This window comes from Erinaceus europaeus, chromosome 19, assembly GCF_950295315.1.
Source record: "Erinaceus europaeus chromosome 19, mEriEur2.1, whole genome shotgun sequence".
Taxonomy (NCBI): domain Eukaryota; kingdom Metazoa; phylum Chordata; class Mammalia; order Eulipotyphla; family Erinaceidae; genus Erinaceus; species Erinaceus europaeus.
This window is the reverse complement of record NC_080180.1, coordinates 22,339,355-22,367,069: the sequence shown is the minus strand read 5'-3', so window position 1 is coordinate 22,367,069 and position 27,715 is coordinate 22,339,355. Positions and strand designations below refer to the sequence as shown.

The 27,715-nt window shown below is 44.4% G+C and overlaps 1 protein-coding gene across 2 annotated transcripts; it reads right to left on the bottom strand.

Annotated features, from left to right (window-relative positions):
* Positions 1-428: 428 nt before the first annotated feature.
* Positions 429-17,853, bottom strand: LAX1 (lymphocyte transmembrane adaptor 1). 2 transcript variants are annotated; one of them, XM_007522142.2, is made up of 6 exons: positions 17,665-17,853; positions 13,812-13,971; positions 9,775-9,884; positions 9,240-9,350; positions 7,762-7,847; positions 429-4,539 (listed from the first exon to the last, which is right to left on the bottom strand). In XM_007522142.2, the coding sequence occupies exons 2-6, from the start codon at positions 13,898-13,900 to the stop codon at positions 3,673-3,675; spliced, it is 1,263 nt and encodes a 420-aa protein (XP_007522204.1). In that variant the 5' UTR covers positions 13,901-13,971; positions 17,665-17,853; the 3' UTR covers positions 429-3,672. The 2 variants fall into 2 exon arrangements, with proteins under 2 accessions (XP_007522204.1, XP_060034610.1); XM_060178627.1 differs by lacking the exon at positions 17,665-17,853 and having other exon boundaries at positions 9,775-9,910; positions 13,812-13,924.
* Between the last annotated feature and the right edge of the window lie 9,862 nt (positions 17,854-27,715).

Sequence of the window (27,715 nt, the reverse complement as noted above, 5' to 3'; positions counted from 1 at the left end):
TCACTTTCACCATCGCTGGCTTTCCTGTTAGCTCAACACCACTCTTCACATTTTGGTATGAGTATGTCTACTGAAACCACATCAACCCTCATCCATTAGTTTTTATCTTAAATCTTGTGCTAAGAGTCAGGGTGAATCCAAAGGATTTAAATATATACTTCTACTAGATAAAGTGATTGAAAATTAAGGCTGGAGAGTGAGAATTTATTTTAACAGGACCATGCAGAATGGATTTGGGTATGTTGTTCAGAGTAGACCTGGAAGAGTATGTATTTCACATTTCTGAGTCCTTAGGTTTGATCCTTGGTATAACAACAACAACAACAACAATAACATAACAATGCAGGACATAGATAAATACCCTGAAGAGTTACATAGCCTGTGCTTTATGCTCTGTCCATTCTGCAGAAGAAGGAACAAGGTGCATGTCCATTCTGTAATTATTTTTATTTTGAAGTAATCTGTGGAAGAATTATAGAGAACAGAGTACCAGTATAGCCTTTACCTAGCTCCCCTCAACATAAGCATCTTATATAACCATGCAAGATGATCAGAACTAAGAAATGAACATTGTCATAGTGCAATTAACTAAAATGTAAGCCGTCACATACACACAGGCACACAAACACATGCACACGCACATTTCTCTTACTCATGTCTTTTTTCTATGTCAGGACCTGACCTGAACTATTACTTTGCATTCCGTTTTCATGTCCGCTGAGTTGTCCCTCCAACCTTTCAGTTTCTTAGTCTTTCCTTATCTTTTATGACTTGACACCTTAAGCTTTAGGTATCTGTAGACTGCTAGTCAGTTTGGATTTTCTCAAAAGACCGGGGTTGTGATTTTTTTTTTTTTTTTTTTTTTTGGCGGTGGGGGGAGGCCATCACAGAGATGAACTACTGTTTTTCTTGATGATATTGCACTGTGACATGACTGGCGATTTAAATTTAAGCACCTGAACCAGGTGGTGTTGGCCATTTTTCTCTGTCAATTTGTTATTCTCCCCTTTCCACATTCCTCACTGGAAAAGAGACACTAAAGCCAGCCCACACCAAAGGGGAGAGGAATACAGTTCCAGGGGGAAGTATCAAGTAATGTGTGGATGCATGTGAAAATCACAGTGATGAACCAATATTTAAGAGTGAGTTTTTACAACTATCTTGTTTCTCCTTCAAGTCCCACCCACAAATTTTAGCACTCATCAGGACTTGCCCACAATGATTTTGAGGTGTCTTGGTGGTGATGCCACACCACTCCTACAATAACTACCTGGAAGTCATCTGTAAGGAAGAGTTAACCACTCCCTCCACTTTGCTTCTTTGTCAGGTCATTGGTATAAACTCATGGACACTACTTTTGTTTTTTAACTTATAAATCTGTAAGATAATTGTTTATTTTTTACTGTTCAAAAAATTTTTTTGCTTTGTTTTTGGGAGACATGCTCTCATCTCTCTCCTTCCTTCTTTCCTTTCTTTTCTTGTTCTTTCTTTTTTTTGATAAATTTATTTATCTATCAATCGATACCAGAGCACTGCTCAGCTCTGGCTTGTGGTATGCTGGGGATTCAACCTGGGACCCCAGAGACTCAGGTGTGAAAATCCTTTGAATAACACTATCCTATCTCCCAGTCAGCATTTGTCTTTTATTCCCCCTCCCCCATATTGTCTTCCCCTGTTCCTGCCCTCTTTCTTTCTTTTCTATAAGATCATTAAGTGTTTTCCCTGCTTTAGTTCAAGAAGTAGACATTTCATCAAGGAACTCTGCTTTGTTTTATTGGAGAGCTTCCTTTTAGTTAGAAACCAATCAGTTATTGTTTCTAGACCCTCCTTTGCACAGAGGTAGGTAACAAGTGTCACAGAGCTTATGTAGCTACACTTCTATATTTATTTCTGTATCCACATTTATGATAAAATAAACATGAGTCCAAATTGTCCTTCTGATTTTAAGTTAGCATCACAGAGTTCATTGTTGCCTTCCCCACTTGATTGTGATGTTTTTTTCCTCTGACCAGAAACCTGCCTCTCCTTTACTATAATATGTAAATAGTTTCAGAATTGCTGGGGTGGGGATAGATAGCATACTGGTTATGCAAAGAGACTCTTCTGCCTGAGTCCCCAAAGTCCCAGGTTTAATCCCTTGCACCACTATAAACCAGAGCTGAGCAGTGCTCTAGCAAAAAAAAAACCAAAAAACAAAACAAAACAAAAAAACCAGAATTGCTAATGTTTATGCATATACTATACACATTTACTAGCTGGGAAGCATTTTGTTGACAGCTGTGTGTAGTTCTTTGCCTGTTAAGTAGAAACATTACTTCCCAAGGTTAAGGAGGCCAGTTCTTCCCCACCTTTTCAGTGCCATTATCTCCATTTATGATTCATTTGTTAAAGTCTGCAGGAGTTTAACAGATTTCCTGGAATCCTGGTTATTACTATTATTTTTAAAACTTGCATGTAATAAGTTACTCTTTATGTTATATAGCTGTGTGTGTTTTGACAACTATGGAGTCATACATGCATCACCACAATACCATATATTATAAACTCCCTTGCACTAAGCTCCTCCTTTCCCACCAAACCTGGCAGCTGCTGATCTGTTTCTCATTCCTTCCTATAGTATTATCTTTTCCAGACTGTCATGTAAATGGAATCATGAAATATTTATGTGAAGCCACATGCCTTTAGTAAAAACACTTAAGATTTGACTATGGCTACACGAACCACTAGAGAGCTCCTTTGTTTTTGCTGTAGAGGATGGAGAAACTCACTGTATGGGTAGGACATAGCTTGTTGACCTGTTCACTTGTTGAAGGACAGCTGAGATATTTCTAGATGTTGGCAATTATGAACAAAGCCGATAGACAGCCAGGTGTAGGTTTTAATGTGATTCTTAGTTCTCTCTCTCTTAAATATTTTTATTTATTTCTCATTGGATAGAGACATAGCGAAGTTGAGGGAGAAGGAGGAGATAGAGAGGGAGGGACACTGAGAGACACTTGCAGCCCAGCTTCACCACTCATGAAGCTTTCCCCCTGCAGGTGGGGACCAGGGGCTTGAACCTGGGCCCTTGCATGCTGTAATGTGTGTGTTTAACCAGGTGTGTCACCACCTGGCTCCTGAATCCTAGTTCTCAATTCACTTGGGCCAAGACCTAAATAGTAGACTGATGGGACTATAGTACAAGTGTCTGCTCACAAGAAATCACCAGCTTTCCAAAGGTGGTGACTGTGACTGTGCTTTGTGTTCTCACTGGCTATGTGTGAGCCTTCCTGTCCTGCATCTTCTCTGACATGGGATCATCCACATTCTTTTTAGAAGTTAAAATGCTCCTCTACCCCCAGTCTGACTTCTCCCTTCCTCTTGGCCTCTGTTGGGATTACAAAAGCATCTGTATGCTTGCTCTGAAGCCTGCTGGTATTAGCGGGAGTGACCACTTTAGATGACTTTCTATTTCCACTATGCACTGACATGCAGCTCATGTTCCCCCTGACTGTCCCACAAAGCATTCTTAGCAAACCTTCTCAGGCTGAAAGACTGGACAGGAGCCATCTGCTTGAGGAGAAGTCCTTTCTGGGCCTTACTAGTTATCCTCTTTGGTTAGCCTCTCAGCTCCCAGCTCATCTTGGCCTCTCTTGAACTTATACAAACAAATGCTCTGGAATATGAGGGTAGTCAAGGGTCTTCACATGAAGTGCAGTGAAGCGTAGTGACTATGGAACTGGAAGGATGGGTCATTACAAGTGATGTTCCATCTGGGTGGCTGGGACTTAATTCTTCAGGAAAGAGCTGAGGGCCCAGCCCTTGTTCAGAATTCATGTCTCCTAACTCGGCAACTAGCATATTCTCATAATCATTGCAGTCCCCATGTGATGTTTCTTCTCCAGGGTTCATCTGTTGCTTCTCATTCTGTACAGCTGGCTGACGGCTCACATAATCCTCTAAATCCATGGAAGTTCCTGACTGTGTGACAAGTTGGATGTGTGCCTCTGGATGGCCTGTCCTGCCTTCAACATGGTCCGTTGATGGTGTCGCCTCTTCCTCCCCCTGCTGCTGTTTTCCTTTGAGATCTGCTGGTAGGATATTTTCATAGTCTCCACCGGGCTGGTCTCCCTGGGTGACCCCAAGGTCTATCCCTGCCATGTTGACATAGTCATTTGAAGTCTGAGAGGAAAGCTCCCCATCGCTGAGTGGATCGCTACTCCCAGTTTCCAGAGGCCAGTATTTGGTGCAGTTCTCAGCATCCTCAGCATCCTGGCCTCTTTCCTCAGTGAACTCCAGCTGCTGGGCACTGGGGAGGACAAAGAGATTCCCAAGAGGACTGCTGCTATAAGTCTCAGCAGTCACTTCTGCTGTGGGTATATTGATGTAGTCTCTGGAATCCTCTGACGAAGTGCTGGAGTGTCCTCTGGGAGCACTGACATTGATGTAGTGTGCAGAGGGCATCTGGGCCTCCAGGGCATTGTCATAGATGTCTACTGAGTAGCTCCGGGCATGCATGTTGTCTCTGTGTACCTGGAGGGCACTGTCCGAGTGGGACACCTATGGGCAGGACGAGGAAGCAGGAAGCAAACATGACTTTGAACAGTCTTTCCTCTCCCCAGCTCAGTACTGACCATTAGCTAGATAATTCCTTCACTCAGTTTTCCACTTTGGGGGGGGAACCCCTCAAAATTAGGTGTTGGTATGCTTCTAATTCTGCTTCTAAAAGCCCCTTCTGTTTCATTTGGTTTAATCCCCCCTGCTTAACACTGTATTCTATTTACATAACCACTGTATTCTATTTACATAACCACTGCAGGGCATTGGTTTAATCCCCACTGGTTCATGATGTGTTTTTGCTCCGCCCCCTCTCATAGTACACCCTGATTTCCACCAGTCAACTTTTCTCTCCACCCTCTCTACATCACATCCTGTTTACACCCTACTTGGCAAATATATATAAGGACAGGTTTGTGAGTTTTCAGTTTTAGTTTAGTTTTAGCTTAGCTTGGCTTGGATTGTGCTGCGTTCTGCATGAATAAAGAGATACTGCATACAACCCAGCCATGGTTGTCTGTCTCCCGTCAGTGAAGCTCAGCCCGACAAATAGGGGGCCTCAGATTACAAGACTTTATTTGTTTATTTATTTGTGTCATGTTTTATGGACCTGGGGGCCTTGTGCATGCCCAATTTCATTTCTCCAGGCAACCTTTTCATTCAAAGGTAGAGACAGAGATAGAGGAAGATTGAGATAATGAGCCCACAGCACTAGAGCTTCCTCCAAGGCATCTCCTATGTGGTGCCAGAACCCAAACCTAGGCCTCAAGCATGGCAAAGCAGGCGGCCCACCCAGTGAGATATCTCTCTGGCCCTTCAACCTGAAGGCTTTAGATACTATGCAGGTACAAGTAAAGTAGACTGAGTTTAAGGAAAGCAACATTGTAAATGTGACAATGAATCGCAACTGGCTTTTGCTTGCAAAGTGGGATTCACTGGGGAGTGATGTGGGGTAAAGTACGATAACGTGGAGTGAGCCTGCCACCTCAGAGCACACTGAACAGCAATATTAGAGGCTGGGGCGGGGGGAGAGCACAGCTCTGCAAAAGATTCTCATGCTCGAGGCTCTGAGGTCTCAGGTTCTAACTCTGACACCATAGGAAGCCAGAGCTGAGAAGTCTTCATAGTAAAATGAAGTGTAAAAAATACAAGCTAGTCATTAAAAAAAGAGGAAAACCAATAGAACAATGTGGCTAGAGGCTGAAGTTTCTAGTCTGGAGTAACAAATCCCAGCCTCGGCAGTCTGTGGTGAGTTTGGGTAAGGGAGGCACTCTCGCTGTGCCTTAGTTTCTAGACCTATGAAAGGGGGCTATTCATAGTAACTATAACCTGAGGTTCTTGTGAGGAGTAAACAGATTGCCATCCACCATGTTTAGCATGGCTTCCGTCATGTAGCAAACACTAGCACATGCAAGGCACTGTGGTCTAGGGAGCAGTCGATTCATGGCCACTTAGGGATGCTGCTCTGATGTTTCCAGAACTTTTGAATTTTCCAGAAAAGTGGAACATCTCAATTTTCACTGCAGACTCTCTTCCATGTTTAAATGTTTACAACCAGTTTTAAAATGTTCTTCAAATATTACAGAGTCCAAGCCAAACATATCTGTGGGCTGAAGTCAGTTTGGGACCTAAGTTCTAAATGCCAGAACCCCACAGGACCCAACTCAATTCTGGAACTAATATTGGTCTTAGTTCTTGCTCCTTTTAACCCTTTCTGAGCCTCTCAGACTCACTGCCCAGAAGTCTCTGAGACAGGAGCAGAATTCAAGGGTGGGTCATGGGCGAGGAGAAGGCAAAGGTGACAAGGAGGCATCTGAACTTCAGTGGAGCATAGACCTCTGGGTCATGAGGGGCTGGTTCACAACAGGTTTCCAGCATGGCTTGTCCACAGCACTGGAAGTGACCCCTGAACCAGAGAGCAACTCTTTTAGCAAGCAAACAAAAGGCTCCTCTGTGGCAATGAGCTTCCTGGGCTTCCAACTTGTCCCTTTTCTGTTCCCAGTGACTCCAGCCCATGTTGTTGTGGGGCTCCTCCTTGAGGCAGGGCATCAGACATAGGGGATTGCCCTTAACTGTAATGTTCCCCTTGTATCTGCAAAGGATGTATGCCCCTGCGTGATCAGACTATTTTCACGAGAGACAGAGGGAGACCAGAACACTCTTAGCTCTGGCATCTTGGCTCAAATACTATCATTTGTTTATTTATTGGCCTGCTGGAGCTCCAATCTGCATGATTTTACTTCTCCTGATTAACTTTTTCTTTCTTTCTTTCTTTTTTAAAATTTCTGACAGAGAGGGAGACAAAGAGTGACAAAGAAGAAGAGATATCACAGAACACTCCACCATTCATGGAGCTTCCTTTGGTGCCACGCATGGTGCTTCCATGTGGTTCCGGGGGCTGGACCCCAGGTCTTCACACGTGACAAAGTCTATGTACTCTACTAGGTGAGCTACTTCCTGTGTCCTAGCCAAATACTTTTGACAGCGGCTACAAATACTGAATGAGATAAGGGTATTTCTGCTAGTGGGGATAATTGAACCAGTTTGACACAAACTTCCCGAAATAATCCCCAAAGCAGAAGTTGGAGCATCAGCAATAATATTCAGGATATTTGAGTGCTCTGGAGGTGACCACTTGAAGGGGACTCACTTGAATAAACATGCTATTAGTGTCTCCATTAAAATAATCCATTTCAGGTCTAAAATCATGTTCCTAGTTGGTTTATTGCACCAAAGTAAAAGACTCTGGGGTGGGTGGGTGGGAGAGAGTACAGGTTTTGGAAAAGGATGATAGAGGACCTAGTGGGGGTTGTATTGTTATGTGGAAAACTGAGAAATGTGATGCATATACAAACTATTGTATTTACTGTCAAATGTAAAACATTAATCCCCCAATAGAAAAATTAAAAAAAAAAAAAAGAAATGGTAGGGGATTAATATGAAAACAGAAAAAAGAATCATGTCCCTGGATACTTGGGCCCCAGCTTTTTCCTCCCTCCTCCTCTTTCTCTCTTTCCTCCTTCTGTCCCTTCCTCCCTTTCTCCCTCCCTTCCTTCACCAGAGTACTACTCAACTCGGATTTATTAATAGGACCTCAGGATGTGTGCCAAAGGACATGCTGTTTGTGGTGACCTGAAATCTGAAACCTAGAACTCTTCTGTCCCAGTTCATGTGCCAGAGACATATCATTTCTCCTGGGAGGCCTGTCATTTCACAGATTCTTACCGCTAGTTCAGAGAAAGGGCCATCAGAATTTCTGGAGAGCAGGTTCTCAGTGCTAAAAACACGGGTACTCCTTGGCTGGTGTCTGCCTGAAAGGACAGAGAACAAATGTGGAAGACAGTCAGCCAGGCCTCAGTCTGTTTCAGCAGGAATAGTCACCACACCTTGGGGTCTGGTTTCTGTGGTGTGAAGCATCAGAGCTGCAGTGATGATGTGCTCTGAGACCTGGAATTCTGCCTCTGTGTCATTGAGGGGACACTAACACAGGAGTGGGGAAGTTGGGACAGAGGCATCTGGGGTGAAGCTTCCCTGACAGGAATGTTGGCAGCCAGCTTGTCATTGTATATGACCTAGATATACTCATCCGAACATCAAGAACAAAAGAACTCCAAACTCAGATTGTGAGGGGAAGATTAGGGCCAGAGGTCCTGAATCCCAGTTCCACCAGGAATACCTGAGACCAGGACTTTTGTGGCCTAGCTTGTCTGTTTTTGGCTCCATTACTAAGGGGGAAGAAAGTTTGGAGAACACCTGAGGAGAAAGTTAGGTCTTTTGTTTTCCTTACCTAGATGGAAGAAAAAGGAGGACACAGAGGAAGAAGAATAGACACAGGCATGGCTTAGAAAGGAAGAAGAGGGTCCCTGAGGTGGTGCACAAGGTTGAGTGCACATGTCACCGTGCTTAAACCCATGCCCCCACCTGCTGGAGGACAGCCATGCAAATGGTGGAGTGGTAAATCAGGGCTTCAGGTGTCTCTTTCCCTCACTGCCTCTTTCTTCTCAGTTTCTGTCTCTATCCAATAAATAAATTAATTAATTAAAAAAAGAAGAAAGAAAAGGAGAAGACTGGGACCTTAGAAAGTCTATAAAAAAGCTCAGTTTTGTCAACTCTTTGCCATTTTGCCTGAATGATCTATACATCTCTCTTTTTAATTTTTCTATTATCTTTATTTATTTGATAGAGACAGCCAGAAATTGAGAGGAAGAGGGATATAGGGAAGAAGAGAGACAGAGAGACACCTGTAGTATTGCTTCACTACCTGTGAAGCTTTCCTCCTGCAGCTGGGGACTGCGGGCTTGAACCCCAGTCCTTGCACACTATAATGTATGCACTCAACCATGTGAGCCACCTGTTGGCTCCACCCATGTATCTCTATAAATGTTTTCATTTCCCTATATAAAGTATATAATGCCTGACCATGGCCTCTTCACTTCTTTGTGGGACAAAACCATGGTGAATCAGACACAATGGTGAAAACACCTCAGTCGTATCCCCCCCATAACAAGATGAGCCCCCTTTAAAGTACCCCTCTCTCAGTTGGAGTTGCATCTTATAGCCTGTCTGTCCCATTCTCTTCTGCTCTCTGAAGGACAGAAAGGCTTCAGACCTTAGAGAAACTTGCTTCCAGGTAGTGGCCAATGCATCCTGGGGAGTTGGAGTTTGGCTTGTCTGAACTCCACAGATCAAACAGGGAAACCTACCTGACTCTTCTTGCCTCCGAGGCAAGAGGTCATAAATATTTTTGGCTCTTGGCCTTGGCGGAAGCCGACTAGTCAAGGGTGCAGCAGTAACTCTGTAGTAAGGAACTTGTCCTGAAAGGCAATGAGAGCAGTGGGTGGCTTAGAGAGGGCCAGATGCACAGACCATGGGGACTCCTGGGGCTGAGATGGTCCCTGAAAACAACCTCCCACCCTCACCCTGCATCGTACAAGATTCGGAGTTAACCAATCCATTTGAGCTACGGCAGGGGGCTGAGTGGACAGAAGCAGGAAGAAGAAACAGTCATGGGGCTAAGTCCTCCCAGTGGAGCTGTCATCAGCACAACCTCTCAGAATCGCAGCTTTGGATGTGGACAATGAGCAGCATTTTGGAGCAGAATGGAGGGCTCCCTCTCCTCCCCCCCGCCCCCAGTCCACCAGCCCCCACCCAGTGCAAGAGTTTATCTCTGGAGAGTCAACTGGTCTTTCAGTGGTAAGGTCCAGTGTGCTTTAACTTTGGACAGGCAGGGGGACTCACGCTTCTTGCGTCTATTCCGGTTCCACAGGACACAGAACACCGCAACAAACAGGAGCAGGGTCAGGAGCCCCAAAAACCCAGGAATAATGCTGCTGCTCCAGTCTTGGTTTCTAGGAGGAAAACCAGGAGCCATGACCTGTAGGAGGGTGGGGAGGTGCAGATGCTTCCTTCAGGAGTTAGTGCCCTGGCACTGGCGGGAAGGCCAGCATGGGCTGTGGGGTGGGAGGGTATTACCTCTGCACAGTGACACCAGGAAGAGGGGGCATGTGGACACAGCAGAGGGGAGCTGTCTCTTTTGAATGCTTACTGGATGCCAGTGATTTACATGTTAAAGAGATTTAATTTTTTTCCCCTAATGATCCAGGGCCTTTTGTATGCTTGATTTCACTGCTTTTTCATACAGATAGAGAGACAGAGAGGGAGGGAGAGACATCACAGGACCTGAGCTGCCCCCAGTGCTGGTACACCCATGTGGTGCCTGGTGGGTCTCAAACTTAGGCTGTCCACATGGCAAGGCTACCCAGGGAGCCAGCTCTCTGACCACAAAGTTATGCTACAACAATCCTGAGATTTAGATAACAAACTGTCAAAGAGAACACTGGCAGGAAGAGCAGAATGTGAGTCTAGGGCTACCTGGGCCTAGAGATAATGCTCTCTCCAGAGCCAGGTGGTGGTGGCCCTGGTAGAGTGCACACACCACCAAGTGTGAGGATCCAGGTTCAAGCTCCTGGTTCCCAACTGTTGTCTTTTTTTTTTCCCCAGCGCTATCAAAATAAAAGGTAAGAAGAAGGAAAAAGAGAAAAAGAGGCTACTGGGAGTACTTGTGTAGGAGAGAACTCTGGTGGTTAAAATAAAATAAAATAAAACAAAAAGTGCTTTTTCTGCTGTAACACAGTGCCCTCCAGTCTACCCTGGTTTATCCTCATCTCAACTCCTGCATTTCAGGTCTTGCCCAGAAGGAGAGAATGACCCAATTTACAACCAGGGAGTGGCGTGTAACAAAGTCCAGATGTGTGCACTTGAGTAACCCGGAACCCCCCTCCAGCGGTGGGGACTGTAACCAGTGCAAACGCAGTTGGTCCATGCCGAGTTCCAGTGGGGTTGGACCTGCCTCTGCTTCAGCCACAGGACAGGAAGCTGCCATCAAGGTCACAGCAGGAATCACTACTAGAGCTATTAGAAACCAGGTCAGCTGGAGAACTACCTTTTTTTTTTTTTAATTTGTTCTAAATTTGTTTACCCAACATTTTACTATATTTTATTTTTGTCACTGGGGCTTCACTGCTTCAGGTCAACATTTTCAGAGAGAAATACAGGGATGGAGGAGCTAGGTGGTGGCGCACCTGGTTGATCACATACATTACTGTGCACAAGGACCTAGGTTCAAACCCCTGTTCCCCACCTGCAGGGGAAAGCTTCACAAGTGGTAAAGCAGGGCTTCAGGTGTCTGTCTCTATCCCTCTCTATTTCTCCCCCTCTCAATTTCTCTCTGTCTCTATCCAATAATGAATAAATAAATAAAATATTAAAAAAAAAAATCATGTTTTAAAAAAAAGAAAGATAAGGACAGAGAGACAGAGGGGAAATCCCCACAGTACCAGAGCTTCCACAGAACAGTGGGGGCTGGGCTTGACCGTGGGCTGAGCACGTGACAAAGCAATCACACTTACCCAAGTGAGCTCTCTTGATGGTGCTTATTATTATTGTTATTATTATTTTCCCAAAAGACTTATTTAAAAGTCTTATTTAAAAAAACAACATTTAAGTTGTTTTATGCAACAGAGATAGAGAGAGAACTAGAACAATATTCTGGCCTGTGTGGTGCTGAGGACTGGACCCAAGGCCCCACCCACGCAAGTCCTGTGCTCTACTTATTGTGTCATCTCCTCAGCTGCTAGAATTCTACAGAACTTGTCCATGAAGCCACCTAATAAGATGTCTCAAACCCGAACAGAGTACCTGATCTGCTCCTTCTCTGATGGTTCCCATGGTCTGGTGACTAAGTCAAAATGTTGGGAGTCATCCCTGACTTTGTTCTTTCTTTTAAGATCCATTTCCTGTCAAGCAACAGAGTTGTCTGCTCAGCTCTGGGCATCTTTCTATCCCAAACCCAACAATCTCTTGCTCTTCCTCTGCCAACACCTGTGACTCTGCCCCCGTGGGTCATGTGATGGGTTACAAGGATTTTTATGACACACTCTCGGATGGGTCCCCTTGGTTTATACTCTTGTGTCCAATGTGACATCTTGATAAGCGACTCTCTAAAGAGTGACTCAGGTCATATCTTTCCTTTGATTACAGAGCCTGACTTCCTGTCACACTTGGGGTAAAATCCATTGACTCCACCCCTGAGGACAGCACAGCAGCTTGTATTCTGGTCTCTGTCTATGCTTTGACACAATTTCCTGCCCCTTTCTTGTGACTGTTTCCTTGACAGAATGGCCTTTTCTCACACCTGCTCCCCAGCTGTCTGTTTGGCTCAGTTCCTCATCTCACTTGGTTGTCTTCTGAAGTGTCACCTCCACAGATCAGTCTTTTCTGGTCACACCTTAGTACCCTCACTTCCTTTACTCTGCTCTGGTTTTTCTCCATAGCACTCGTGACTAATTTCCATTACAGTATAGTCTTCTGTTTACCTGTTATAGCTGACTGTCCCATCTTCCCACTTGATCTAAGACCTAGGAGATCATGAACTCATCCATCCTTTCCAGGGGTGCCTGGAATAGTGTCTGATACTCCATAGGGAACTGGTGAATATTTGTGAATTGAATGCATAGTGGATTAACAAACAAACAAGTAACTATAACGAGTCCTTTGGTGATGGAGAACTAGCTCTTCAGATAGGGTGCTTGTGGGTATGAACAGCTCCACCACAAAAGGTGTCCTGTGGTACAGGGGGAGACTCAGCACTGTGGTCTCCCTCTTTGCCTCCCTTTCCCTCTCTTTCTGAACAAAAATGTTGGCCTGGAGTGGTGAAATTTGACATACACAGATCCAGGAAATATTATAAAATAAATCTTCTTCTTCTTCCTTTTCTCCTATCCTCTTTCACCTCCTCCATCTCTTCCTCCTCCTCCTCCTCCTTCTCTTGGGGAAGTAGGGGAAGGGCTGCAAGGTTTTAGGATTATGACAACTAATACATTCATTCTGCATCACTATTCCTGCCTACCTGCAGGTGACTTGTGTTTGTTGTGGTAATAACATGTATTTCTCCCCAAATTCTAGTAATTAATATTTATTATCATTGAGCTATACTATTACCACAACCTGGAGATTTATATTTACCAACATATGCTTAAGTTTCAACTTGATGGGCTTTTAAAAAGCTTTAATTTAATTCTGATATTTTTGATAGCTAGAGAGTGAGCAAGAGTGGAGGAGACATCCGTGGCACCGCTCCACAGCTTGTGAAGCCAGGTCCCTACACTAGATGGTGACAGGTGGTAGCACCATCCAGTGTGATATTGGCAGTTATCTAATTTTTAAATTTAAATTTATACTCACCACTATTTGTCATATGTACAGCTATTTTTCATTCATGCAGAATTTTAAAGACATAAATCCTTACAGAGAGTAGGTCTTTTTTTTTTTTCCCCTTCTATTATGGTGGGATCTAGTGTGTGTGTGTGTGTGGGGGGGAAGGGTTTCATGCATGCTTGATTTCATCATTTTGGGCCATTTTTTTCCTTCACTTTGGGGCAAGGGTGTGTGTGGGTGAAACCACAGGACTGAAGCTTTCTCTGTTGCCATCTCAGTTTCCTTGTAGTTCGGAGGCTTGAATTCTACTCAGTGAGCTCTAGCCAAAGGCAACTGATTCTATGGTAGTCTTGTGATATAACCATTTCTCTTCCCTAACACACCCTGTGCCTTTTTCTTTCCTCACAGCAGACTTGGGTGAAGATCTCTGGGTGTAGAATCTGGTGGTGGTCTGAGTGAACCTGAGCTTTAATCTGACACATGGCAGCACTGTTGGGGTTAGTGAAAGCCTCCCACTGCATAGCGAAGGGCCCTCTGTCTAAAGCAGGAGAGCCACTTACCTGTCCAGGTTGCTACCAGCTCCCTGTAGACTACTGGGCTCGGAGGTTTTCCCTCTGATTTCTGAAAGTGCTGGGGTGGTCACAGCCATTGTCACAGCGACCTCTGAGATGCTCTCTGACTTCAGCTTCTCCTTCTAGAGTCTTCTCTTGGGAGATAGGACTGAAATAGCCAAGCAGGGAGAACTTACCTTTCCCTCTTCCTGTGTTTACAACAAAGTTAGTCCAAAATGTGGGCCAACCTGCACAGAAATGGATCTGAAACTCAGATGAGCAAGTTTCCACTGTAAGGTACAGAAGGACAGCACCAGGTGGTGAGGAGAAGAGAGGCACCCTCACCAAGAAAGACACCCTTCTGTAGGACACAAGCTACAGCGAGGATTCACTTTACTGAGCCTGTCACCTTGGTCACATTCTTTAACCTTGTACTCATAATGCTGGGAGGGGAGGCAAGAAGCTATGGGTTAAGGCCTGGGGAGATAACTTCAGGACTTCAGATAACTTCAGGTAAACTTCAGGACTTGCTTGCCTTGAGGCCATGGATTCTATTCTTGGTACCACATATAATCATATTCTCTGTTTCTCTTATTTTTTATGTCTTGATCATCAGGGTTTTGTTGCAGGTTTACACATTATAGATTCCTTTTATTTTATTTTATTCTTTTCAGACAGAGGGTGAGAGACAGAAAGGAGCAGAGAAGAAGAGAGAAGATACACCACAGTACTAACCTACCACCCCTTTGCGTGGGCTCCCATGTGGAGTCTGGAAGCTCAGTCCCAGGACCTTGCACATGGTGAAACGTATGCTCTATCAGATGAACTATCTCCTGGTCCCCTAAGTAAATAATTCTTTTTTTATATAAATTTATTTATTTATTCCATTTGTTGCCCTTGTTGTTTTATTATTGTAATTATTATTGTTATTATTGATGTTGTTGTTGGATAGGACAGAAATGGAGAGAGGAGGGGAAGACAGAGGGGGAGAGAAAGATAGACACCTGCAGACCTACTTCACCACCTGTGAAGCGATTCCCTTGCAGGTGGGGAGCCAGGGGCTTGAACCAGGATCCTTATGCTGGTTCTTGTGCTTTGTGCCAGTAAATAATTCTTAAACAGAACCAAAAATAAAAAAATCCTATAGGCTATGTGCTGGGTGAAAGACTCAGCAACTTTTCTGAGAGCAGTAATGGTGAATGCCTAGTAGCTGCTAGGCGCTTCCAACCTTGAATCTGAGGTTGCCCCCTAGGCCTGCTCAACCTCATTGTGTTCACTACTAGGACTTATACCACAAACCCTTGGTTGTTGCCTAGACCCATTAAAACATGGACCCTAGGCCAGGAAGATAGCATAGTGGATATGCAAAAAAAAAAAAAAAAAAAATCAAGCTTGAAGCTCCAAGATCCCTGGTTCAATCCCTCACACCACCATCAGCCAGAACTGAGCAGTACTCTGGTAAAAACAAATGAACAACATGGACTCTCAACCAAGGTCCTCATGGAGTACCCAGCATACTGAAATGACAGAGGTAATTACTTGTACTGATGGATCAAGACAAAAGTCTGGGAAAATCTCCAAACACCACAGAGTTATGTAAACTTCCTAAAGAAGACTTCAGAGCATCCTAAAGATGCTCTGTGAAAACATAAGTTCAGTAGAAAAGAATCTCAGTAATGTTAGAGAGACATGATAAAAGTTCTAACAGCTATCGTAGAACTAAAGAGTAGCTGAGTTAAAAATACATTAGAAGGACTCAAAAATATAGACGTCAAGGTTCAGGTTATTGAGCTTGAGGATAAAGAAAAACATAAAAATAGAACCAGAAAACAACAGCCAAAACTACAACAAAGATAAATAAGGATTTATGGGACACTATTAAGAGGAAAAAAATTCACATTATAGGGGTTCCAGAAGGAGAAGTGAGAGAAGAAATATTATTTGAAGAAATAATAGCCGAGAAATTTCCCACACTGGTAAAGGATACTGATACTCAGATCCAGAAATCTCAAAAGAGTTTCAAATCAAATCCATTCAAATATACATTATAAGAATGGCAAAGATCGGGAGTCGGGCTGTAGTGCAGCGGGTTAAGCGCAGGTGGCGCAAAGCACAAGGACCGGCATAAGGATCCCGGTTCGAACCCCGGCTCCCCACCTGCAGGGGAGTCGCTTCACAGGCGGTGAAGCAGGTCTGCAGGTGTCTGTCTTTCTCTCCTCCTCTCTGTCTTCCCCTCCTCTCTCCATTTCTCTCTGTCCTATCCAACAATGACAACAACAATAATAACTACAACAATAAAACAAGGGCAACAAAAGGGAATAAATAAATAAAATAAATATTAAAAAAAAAGAATGGCAAAGATCAAAGATGAAGAGAATCTTAATAAACACTACAAGAGAAAAGTGAAATGTCATATGCAAGGGAATCCTCATACCACTATTAGTAGATTTATCAACAGAGATCCTTAAGGTCAGAAAGGACTTGGTGGGATGCCTTCAAACTGTTGAACAGAATAGAATACCAAACAAGAATACTCAGTGAGGTTATCAGTCAGATCTGAGGAGGGATAAAGAGCTTTTCAAGAAATAGCAATTAAAAGAATTCATAAGGAGTCGGGCGGTAGCGCAGCGGGTTAAGTGCAGGTGGCACAAAGCGCAAGGACCGGCATAAGGATCCCAGTTTGAGCCCCTGGCTCACCACCTGCAGGGGAGTCGCTTCACAGGCGGTGAAGCAGGACTTCAGGTGTCTATCTTTCTCTTCCTTGTCTTTGTCTTCCTCTCCTCTCTCCATTTCTCTCTGTCCTATCCAACAACAACGACATCAATCATAACTACAACAATAAAACAAGGGCAACAAAAGGGAATAAATAATAAATAAATAAATATTTTAAAAAATTCATAATCAGTAATCTGACCCTATAAGAAATACTAAATGAAGGTCTATAAAAGGAAAATCCAAGTGGTTTCACGCATATATGACATAGAAAGAAACAAAGTGGGGCCAGATCGTGGCACACCTGGTTAACACATGCATTATAGTGCACAAAGACCCAGGTTCAAGACCCCAGTCCTCATATGCAGAGGGAAAGCTTCAAAAGTGGTGAAGCAGTGCTGCAATGCTGTCTCTTTCCCTTTCTCTTTCCCCTCCTCAATTTCTCTCTATATCTATCCAATAACAAATAATTTTAAAAAAGAAAGAAACAATGCAAGGGAACAAAGTCACATGAAAAACCCTTCAACTCACTTTGCAGAGCTGGTGTTACCTAAAGGGGAGGGGGAGGGAGTTGAACAGGTGAAGGGGGCCCAATAGTTGGCAGAGGTGGGTGGGTGGTATTGCTGCTTTGGTAAGGGGCATGGTATAGTAACACACATCTTGAAGCAGTATGAAGTGGTAAACACATACAGTGTTATGAACTAATACAACCTCAATAAAGAGAAAAGCATAAAAATAGGCTTCTCTTAATCACAATCAGTTCACTAGCATATGTGCTGCTTTTCCTGGGTTTTCTTAAGTTGGTGAGTCCCAGGAGAAAAGGCAAAATTAGTTTTAATTTACATATAATTCTGTAGGATAGAGGAACTGTTTATTTTTTAGTAGATAAGAATGACCATAATCTGCCTTGGTCTCCATGTCTTCTAAATGCTCCCTCATACACACCTTTTCACTCTCAAAAATTCTCCTTAAACCTTTATCCACAAAAATCCCTCCCAAAGAGAAATGGATCACATTCATTTCCTTTCCTAAAACCTCTGATCTTTCTCTCCAGAACTTCCTTTCCCCAACAAACCCTCCATCTTGTGCCTACCCCTAAAATGTCAGGCTGAGTTGACCCCCAAATACAAATATAGCAGATGGGTTCTACCTGGATGTGGCTACATGGCCCATTCCGAGTTCATGCCTGTGAGGAACTGGTCTCCAAGTGATGTGCTCAGGAAGTGATGTGGTCTCTGCCTTCTGGTGAAAGTGTGAGGGTCCCAGAGGGAGAGAGTGCCAAGAGGCCTGAGAGAGCCTCCTTGAGACACTTATCTTTCCCCAAGCCCCAACGACACAGAAAGAGAAGTGCAAACACTTTGCCAGAATGGAAACAGAGAGTCAGTGACAGGAAGTAGCACCACCAATGTGCTAATGAAGCATGGGCAACAGGAAATGCTGTTGAGCTCTTAAAAAGACAGAAGCAAACATGTCTGCACCCCTGTTCCCAGGATTGGCCAGGTGTGCTCTGTGTGTGGGTGTGGGTGTGCGTGTGTGTGTGTGTGTGTGTGTGTGTGTGTTAAAGACTGAGCAAGATAAGACAGTGGGGGATTGGTGATTCCACTGCAGGTTCCTGAGGTTTCCAGAGTGTGTTTTCAGCAGGTGAGTTTCCAGGCTGTGTTTTCAGCAGGTGTGTTTCCAGGCTGTGTTTTCAGAAGGTCTAAAGTGCACTGGAGCCTATGTTTAGACACAAATGCCATCTCACCCCCCACCCCCAAATTTGTGGGTGGCAGAGGAAGTGCAGAGGGTGACAGGCTTCATTCATAGCTGTGTCCCAGATGATTTTGTCTGACTTGATCTGTCTTCCACTTCTTAGGAACCTCTCTGGGGTTTAGCCTGGGAATGGAGCTAATTGCTGGGTTTTCAGGTCTTCTGGAGGCTTTTACTCCCTGTACCTGGTGACTTGGGGTTGCTGTGTTTCTTGCTGTCTCACAGGAAGGCTTTTCCATAGAAGGTTTGCCCAACCAGGTTGGTTGTACATCCATGTCAGACACTATCTGATCCATCCCATGTCTGGCTACTGTGTCCCAGACTCGGAAGATTGCTCAACATTAGTTTCTGACTCCATTCATCCTTCTCCACCCCACTTTACCTCCAACAATCTCCTGAAACACTGTATGTTGGGTGAGTCCAAAAAGAAGCTAAAATCATTATGAGGGAGTAGAGAAGAGTGTTTGACTTTCCTTAGGAAATGGATTTCCAGATGGGTGACAGTGGGGGCAGTCAGCACCTTGCCTTGTCACCATGCTTCTCTTTCATCTTACAGAAGTTCCTGAGGTTGTGGTTCCCCTGAGCTATCATTGTCTCTGCCCTGTGTGTGCAGGCCTCACAGCCCCCATTAGAGCTACCAGCTCTCCAGGAACCTGGCCATTGCAGAGTCTTGGTATGGGGTATCGTATAGTAACACACATAACTCCTACCAATAGTCTTTCCTGGCAGGAAGTAAAGATGGTTCAGAGGTTCAGGTAGGTGGCTCTAGTACTGGAAGTTGGTCCTCTATCCACTTGATCTTTATATTGGGCCTGAGTGAAAACTAAGGCTCTTCATGGGAAAAGGTCCATTGTTCTCCATCACAGTGCTGGACAGAGAGTGGGTGTGTGTGGGAGAGAGAGAGAGAGAGAGAGATTGAATATCTCCCCCTCTGCCCTGAAGGGAAGGGCAGATAAAACCAAACCTCAACCCTGATGGCTAATTCAACAAAACAAACTTTTCAAAACAAATTGTTGAACAATTATGGACCTAAAGGCTGGAATAGTGCAGATGAGGTGTTAGGGGAAGTGTTAAGGGAGGGGGAGAGAAATATAGACACCTGCAGACCTGCTTCACTGCTTGTGAGGTGACCCCACATACACATACACAGGTGGGGGTCTTTCTCTCTCTCTCTCTCTCTCTCCCTTCCTTCCTTCTTTTTCTTCTCCTCCTCCTCCCCTCCTCTTCCTCCTCCTTCTACTTCTAGAACTTCCCCCTGCATGTGATCATCTCAAAGATTTGCCTTCTTATCTTTCCAGCCTGCTTGAGTCAGACCCACCAGACTCCCGCCTGCCCCCACACTTGAGGGAAACAACCTCCTCAGAGGAGGTAGCTGAACCCAACCCCCAGGCAGACTAAACCCCAGCTTTCCAGGCTTGGTTGGGGCCTCCTCCCTGCTCTCCTTTCCTTTGCCATGGTGCAGAAAGCAACCAAACCAACACATTAGAAGAATATAGACATGCACACAAGATCAAGTAGGCATGCTGCTAACACCAAAAGCCTTTCTGAAGTCCTTGGGAAAGACAGCTGCACTGGGTTAAGAGGATCAATATGAGTTCAGATCCTAAACTACAACTTGGGTGATCTTGGCAGGTCTTCTAATCTCTTGGGGGTATAATCTCTTGGATATAAAACAACACCAATAATGTACTTAGGTAACGCTGTAGTGAGAAGCTAAGACTGAAAAATGCTCGTCTTCGGGCATGGCGCATGCCGGAGCTCATTAGATGGGGCTGCTATGATATTAGCTCATGGTGCCTGAGGCTCTTTTCCGTACACTTGGAGGGCCGCCCCTCTGACTTTTCTTCTTCTCTCTGGATGCTCATCTACCTGCCTCCTACGTGCTTTATAATTTAAGGCTGTGCTTATGAGGGGCAGCAGCGCCTCACCTGGTAGAGCACACACTTTGCCCTGCATGGAGATGTGCCCATGCAGAGGGGAAGCACGGTGGAGCAGTGTTCTAGTGTCTCTCTTCTCCCTGCCTGTGAGGAGGGGGGAGGAGGGGGAGAGAGTGGGGAGGGGGAGAGGGTGGGAAGAGGAGGGAAGATGGGGAAGGGGGCAAGAGGAGGGAAGATGGGGAAGGGGGGAAGATGGGGAAGGGGGAAAGGGGGGTAAAAGGGGAGTAGAGGGGGAAAGAGGGGGGAAAGAGGGGGGAAGAGAGGGGGGAACAGGGGGAAAAGAGGGGGAAAGAGAGGGGGGAGAGGGGTGAAGAGAGGGGGGAAGAGAGGGGGGAACAGGGGGAAGAGCTGTGCTCTGGTAAAAACAAATAAATAATAAAAATCTATTACATTAGAATTGGTGGAATTGTGCAGATATAACATCCCAACGAAAACTCCAGAAGCAAAAGAAATTATATATATATATATATATATATATATATATATATATATATATATATATTCTTATTTTGCCTTTTTAAAACTTTCTTTATTGGGGAATTAATGTTTTACATTTGACAGTAAAAACAAGTTTGTACATGCATAACATTTCTCAGTTTTCCGCATAACAATACAAACCCCCCCCCAGGTCCTCTGTCATCCTTTTTGGGTCTGTATTCTCTCCCCCACCCCACCCCAGAATCTTTTACTTTGGTGCAATACACCAACTCCAGTTCAGGTTCTACTTGTGTTTTCTCTTCTGATCTTGTTTTTCAACTTCTGCCTGAGAGTGAGACCATCCCAGATTCATCCTCTGTTCATACTTTTTCTTTTGCTAGAGGGTAAGAGGTAGAAAAGTAGGGAGAGAGAGAACTGAGAGACATCTGTAGCACTGCTTCACAATTCTGAAGCTTCCCTCCAGTCCACAGTACCATGGCAATGTGTCCACTCTACTGGGTGAGCCTTCATCTGGCCCCATGGAAAGAAAGAGATCATATATAAGCGCCTTTTCCTACCACATGGCCAGTCACTGGCTTTGAACACACAGCTGACCTGGCCGACAAGCCTGCCTGTGGTGGCCAGTCCTGGGGAAACCGCCTCCTGCTGGCACTCTGCATTCCAAGCAGGTCAGTCAGATGTCACTCGTGGCAGTTCCTTGGATGTGACAGTAGTGTCTTTTTCTTATGTAGAATTCCAACGAAGTTGTACTTTACAAGTTTGTATTGGTTAGTTCTGGGATATGGGGCTTAAGATATTTCACTTTCTTCTCTGGACTCCTTACATAAATTATTATAAGGAACAAGTCTCTCTCTCTCTCTCTCTCTCTCTCCCTCTTCCCCACCCCCCTCCCTTTTTCTCTCCCTCTCCTACCCTCCCTCCTTCCCTTTACCTCCCTTTATAGAACTGGGACCTCATACATGTGTGACTTCACTGCTTTGGGTCGCCTTTTTCATTGTGATGGAGGGCAAAGGAGATGTTACATCTAAACTTCATCCATTGCCACACCACTTCCCAATGGTGCTGGGACTTGAACCTGGGCTATATACTTGGAAATGCAGGCACCCTACAAAGTCAGCTATCTCCCTGCTATTCAAGTGTCTTCTTCTTTTTCTCCTTCACCTTCTCCTCCTCTTCCTACTTTAAAAAAAAAATTATTTATTGGATAAGGACAGCCATAAATCAAGAGGGAAGGGGGTGATAGAGAGGGAGAGAGACACCTGTAGCACTGCTTCACCACTTGCAAAGCTTTCCCCCTGCAGGTGGGGACTGGGGGGCTCAAACCCGTGTCCTTGCGCATTGTAACATGTGCTCAACCAGGTGCACCACCACCTGGCCCCTTCTCTTAGTACTTTAAAAAATTTATTTTATTTTATTTTATTACCAGAGCATTGCTTAGCTCTGGTTTATGGTGGTGCTGGAGTTGAACCTGGGAACTTTAATGCCTCAGGCATGGAAGTATTTTTTTTACGTAACCATATGCTATCTCTCCAGGCCCTACTCCTACTTTTGACCAGAGCACTGCTCAGTTCTGACTTCTGGTGGTATTGGGGATTGAACTAGAGACTGTTGGTACTTCAGGCATGAAGGTCTATTGTGTAAATAAATCACTGTACTATCTCCCTGACCCTCAAGTGTAATTTTCATTAAAAACAAAAACAAACAAACAAAAAAAATTTGGAAGGCAGTGGGCCCTGGGTGTGAGGCATTCCTCTGCCAGAGCTGGGTCCTTGCTCTTCTGTGTCCCAGGGCACTGTGCATGATAGGATCTCTCAGTTGTTAGGTATCTCTCTCCCCAAGTAGACTCTGGGCCCTTTAGGACAGGGACTGTTGTATTTATTACATCTCTGATAGCTGGCTCAGTGTCTGACCATCCAGCTAATTGGACCCTCTGAATTCCTCCAGGTACTTATTGCTGCTATGAATTTATGATCAAAGTGTGTCCCCAGGGGGAGCTACTGAGAAAGAAACCCAAGTCAAGTGTGTTCTACTTACAGCATAAGGCCAAAGGCAAGCCCTCTGGCCCTCCTCCACACACCTCACTCCACCTACCTCCCAAGTCTGTGGGAAGGGCAGTCAGAGAGCTCCCACAGTGGGTCTTGAGGTAAAGGGTCAGCAGTGGCCTTTGCATTTCTGGACTTGGAAAAGGACAGTTGATTTTTGAGGGGCTGGATGGCAGCTGGAGCCTTAATGGTGGCCATCTTCCCTCCCTCACCCCTCACTCTTTGTCATCCTCAGACCTCCTCCAACCCAGGCCTCCTCCAACCCAGGCAAGCCTGAGACAGAACAGAGCGATCTTCCCTTCAAGTGTGAGAAGTCAGGGAACAGGCTGAGGGCAGAAAGATGGAGTTCAGAGGTATTTGTCTTGCTTCTCTGCTTCCCTCACCTTCCCTGCCCAGGCCCTTGGGAAGAGAATTTGGGAGCAGGGAGTAGGACCAGATCAGGAGGTTGTTTCTGTCCCCAACTAGGGCAGTGGGGTGTCACTATGGTCAGGTAAGGGAACACTTCCCTGTGTGGAGGGCAGGGTGAATCTCAGCCCATCAGACCTCTTGGGGCTCCACGTTTGGCAGCCTCCCTGGAGTCTGGGCAGTCGCAGAACATGTCTACTTGCCAACAACCTCAGAGCTGAGGGAGAGCTGACAACCCTCATCCCAGGTGGCCACTGGCTTGTTCATGGGACAGGGAGCTGCTACAGGCAAAGCCCAGGTCAAGGTGATTTTCTCTTTCCCCTTCTTCCATTCGTAACAAGCTAGAGGGCAAGCAAGATGTCTTAGTGTACTATTTTATTGAGCATTTGATTTTTCAGTGTTTTGTGTGTCACAAACAATGGCATGACTCTGGGACTTGGATGGGTCTGTACCCACATAGCTTTGGCTTGCCTGTGGCATGGTCACAGAGCTGCATTCATCTTGAGATAGAAGAACCCGAGACTCAGAAAGATGTTCTTGAATTGTAACTCAGCTAATGCTCTCCTCCAATGAACACTGTTTCATGAAAGCCAACTTTATAACGACTTACAGATGCCATCTCCCACTTTCAACCCTTTGTCTCCAAACTGGCCTCCTCTTTCCCACATAGTCATTGAATTCTAACCCTGGCATGTTATTCAATCAAATCAAAATCTTGCCTCAGGGCCTTTATAGTTTCTGTGCCCCTTGTCTGGATATTTCTAAAATCTATCTTCTATCTATCTATCTATCTATCTATCTATCTATCTATCTATCTATCTACCTATCTATCTTATTATCTGTCATCATCTATCCAATTTATAGCTCACTTTCGAATATGCTTCACATCTCTTCAGAAACGTCTGTACCTCTCTACAAAAGAACACCACTCAGTTCCCCATTCCCTTAACACCACTCTGCTTTCCTCTCTGGTTCTTGTCACCATTCGACTGTACTATGTTATTTATGAGTTTATTTTATCTCTCCTCCATAAAACAAATTTCAAAGAGGGTGGGGACTTTGGCTTATTCTCTGTTGAGTTCCCAAAGCATATGAGTGTCTGGAACTCTAACTATTTGTTGAATGAGTGGACCAATATTTGAGGGGAGGCAACGAAATCGTAAAAATGATGGCGCTGGGAGTGGGGCAGTAGTGCAGCAGGTTAAGCGCACATGGTGTAAGGATCCTGGTTGGAGCCCCCAGCTCCCCACCTGCAGGGGAGTCGCTTCACAAGCGGTGAAGCAGGTCTGCAGGTGTCTATCTTTCTCTCCCCCTCTCTGTCTTCCCCTCATCTCTCCATTTCTCTCTGTCTTATCCAACAACAATGACATCAGTAATAACTGCAATAATAAAAACAATAAGAGCAAAAACAGGGAATAAATACAAATAAATATTAAAAAATGATGGAGCCTTTCACAAAGTCTGGTGAAAGCTAGATTTGATTTAATTTAGAAAAGAAAAGAGGAAGTCAGGCTGTAGCGCAGCAGGTTAAGCGCAGGTGGCACAAAGCACAAGGACCGGCATAAGGATCCCGGTTCGAACCCCGGCTCTCCACCTGCAGGGGAGTCGCTTCACAGGCAGTGAAGCAGGTCTGCAGGTGTCTATCTTTCTCTCCTCCTCTCTGTCTTCCCCTCCTTCTCTCCATTTCTCTCTGTCCTATCCAACAACAACAACAACAATAATAACTACAACAATAAAACAACAAGGGCAACAAAAGGGAATAAATAAATAAAATAAATATTTAAAAAAAAGATGGAGCATTTAAAAAGAAAAGAAAAGAAATACATTTATCATTTATTATCTTTTTTCTCTTTTTAAGAGAAAGAGGGATAGGAGGAGGGAGGGTTGGGGAGATGGAGGGAGAGAGAGAGATAGCAAGAGAGAGCGAGCAAACAGTACTAAAGCTTCCTTCAACGCAGTGGAGGCTAGGCAGTGCACTATCCATGTGAGCTATTTTGCCAGCCCCATTTTGTGAACTTAAAGAGTTGTAGAGCTGTTTTTCTTGGCTGTAGGCGTAAGTGGCTAAGCCCCAGGTGAAATCTTCCTACACATGTTCTAGTACACAGTAACTTGTACTGTACACACAATGCTACATTCATTCCAGGGGAGACAGAACACTGAAAGAACGATGTCATTTAGACTTTCTTCAGTGATCATTAATAGTAGTTTTTGTCACTGGTGTAAGACGGAAAGGAGTGTCAGAGTTGGAAAGTGGAAAGACTGTGATCTCTAGGTTACACAGCATACTAGCAGAGAGTTTAGTGTTGTGACACTTGAGTTCCCAACCCCTGCACTAGCTCTACCCACTCTAGTTCAAAGGAGCCATCTTGCTTCATCCAATTTTACTGATGATCTGTTGGGTTGGATCTCTGAGTTCCCAAACCACTCCTCTTTCCTCTACAACTTCCAAAGTAGGACCAGCTAGACAACGATCTCAGTAGGCTAGACTATAATCACTACATGTCACATGGCTTTAAGAAATCTATTATTGATAATTACTGATCATTATCAATACCAATAATCACTGATAATTATAATGGGAGACTATTGAGAGGAGAGTCAAATTAGGCATGCCTGTGTAATGACAATTTATTGTTGCACTGTCACTCAAGTGTGGATTATTAGAATGTGTGTAAATTAGAATTGCAGCATTTCAGAGCAGGCAGGAAGCTTAGAGAGGGCTAGTTAGTTAGTTCACTGTGTTTATCAGCCAATTTGTAAAGCTGCAGCTGACTTGGAAGCAATTTATTTCTTATTTATCTCTGAGCATATATATATATATATATATATATATATATATATATATGAATGCTGCTTTTGTTGAACATGTCTGGGCTCTATATCATCTCTGAGGGATTCTTGTCAGATCTCTAAAATGTAATTGAAAAAAATCATCAATGGGATTTCAATGGTCTCCTTATAGAGAGGGAAAACCAGGCCACACAGGAAATCTCCTGGGCTGTCTGTCTACTTTTTATCTTAATTCCCCCAGCAAAGGATGAGCTGAAGAATGTCCAACTCCTTTTTTTTTGCCTCCAGGGTTATTGATGGGGTTCAGTGTGGAAGAAGGGCAAGCGCTAGAAGAAGAAGTGCCTGCATCATGAATCCATTGCTCCTGGAGGCCATTTATTTCCCTTTTTGTTGCCCTTGTTGTTGTAGCCTTGTTGTGGTTCTTATTGTTATTGATGTCGTTCGTTGTTGGATAGGACAGAGAGAAATGGAGAGAGGAGGGTAAGACAGAGAGGGGGAAAGAAAGATAGCTACCTGAAGACCTGCTTCACCGCCTGTGAAGCGACTCCCCTGCAGGTGGGGAGCCGGGGCTCGAACCGGGGTCCTTTCGCCGGTCCTTGCGCTTTGTGCCACGTGCGCCTAACCCGCTGCGCTACCGCCCTACACCCTGTGTCCAACTCCTTTTTATCTTACCTGATCAATAGCAATTTCAGTTCAAAGATTTCACTCAAATGAACCTCATTTATTTCTTTTGTTCTTTACTAGAGCATTGCTCAGCTCTGGCTTATGGTGGTGCTGGGGATCAAACCTGGGACCTCAGAGCTTCAGGCACAAAAGTGTTTTGCAGGACCATTATGCTGCCTCCCCTGCCCAGTTTTCATTCAAATGAAGGCTATTATAGGATGACCATGGAGTCTTCGTTTGTTTTTTTTCCTATCTTTTCATTACATTAAAATGCATTTATTTTCTGAGAGAGAGAGAGAGAGAGAGAGAGAGAGAATGAAAGGCTAGAGTACTGATCCTTTATGGTATCTATAGTGCTTGAGATTGTTCCTAGGATCTCATACATCAAAGCCCAGTGTTCTGTCCCATGAGCCTTCTTCAGGGCTGCTGTTCCTACATGTAGTTTAAGGCAACCCCTAGTTCTTAGTTCTTTCTTCCTCATCTTTGTTTCCATTCTTATTTAAAATGTTTATTTATTTAATTAGGGGGATGGAGAGATAGCACAGTGGTAGTACACTCTACTTGCTTGCTTGTGGCTCAGAGGCACAACACCACTATAAGTCAAAGTTGAACAATGCTCTGGTCTCTGTCTCTTATGAAGGAAATAGTTTAGGAGAACTTGAGCAAGAGTTACAGAGAGGCAGAGAATGAGAGGGACAGAGATACTAAAGTATCACTCCATCATGTGCAGTGCCAGGAACTCAACCCAAGGGTCCCATTCATGTAAGGGATGTGCTACCACTGAACCACCTCTCCAACTATCCCATTTCCTCTTCAAATCATTTCCCATAGATACTAGTTTTAAACAATCTTTTTTTTAAAAAAAAAAAAAACAACTTTATTTATCAGTGAGAAAGATAGGAGGAGAGAGAAAAATAACTAGACATCACCCTGATATATGTGCTGCCAGGGACTGAACTCAGGACCTCATGCATGAGAGAGTCCAATGTTTTATCCACTGCGCCACCTCCTGGCTACAGATACTTGTTTTAAATAAGGCCAGGGAGTGACCATCTGGAGTTGTAGAATATGAGCTTTCAATGTAGTATTCCTGGGCCCAACACAGTGAGGAAACATAACTCCTCTAATTGTACTGTTTGGAAAAAAGTGTGCAAAGTTATAGTTTACAAGACTTCTA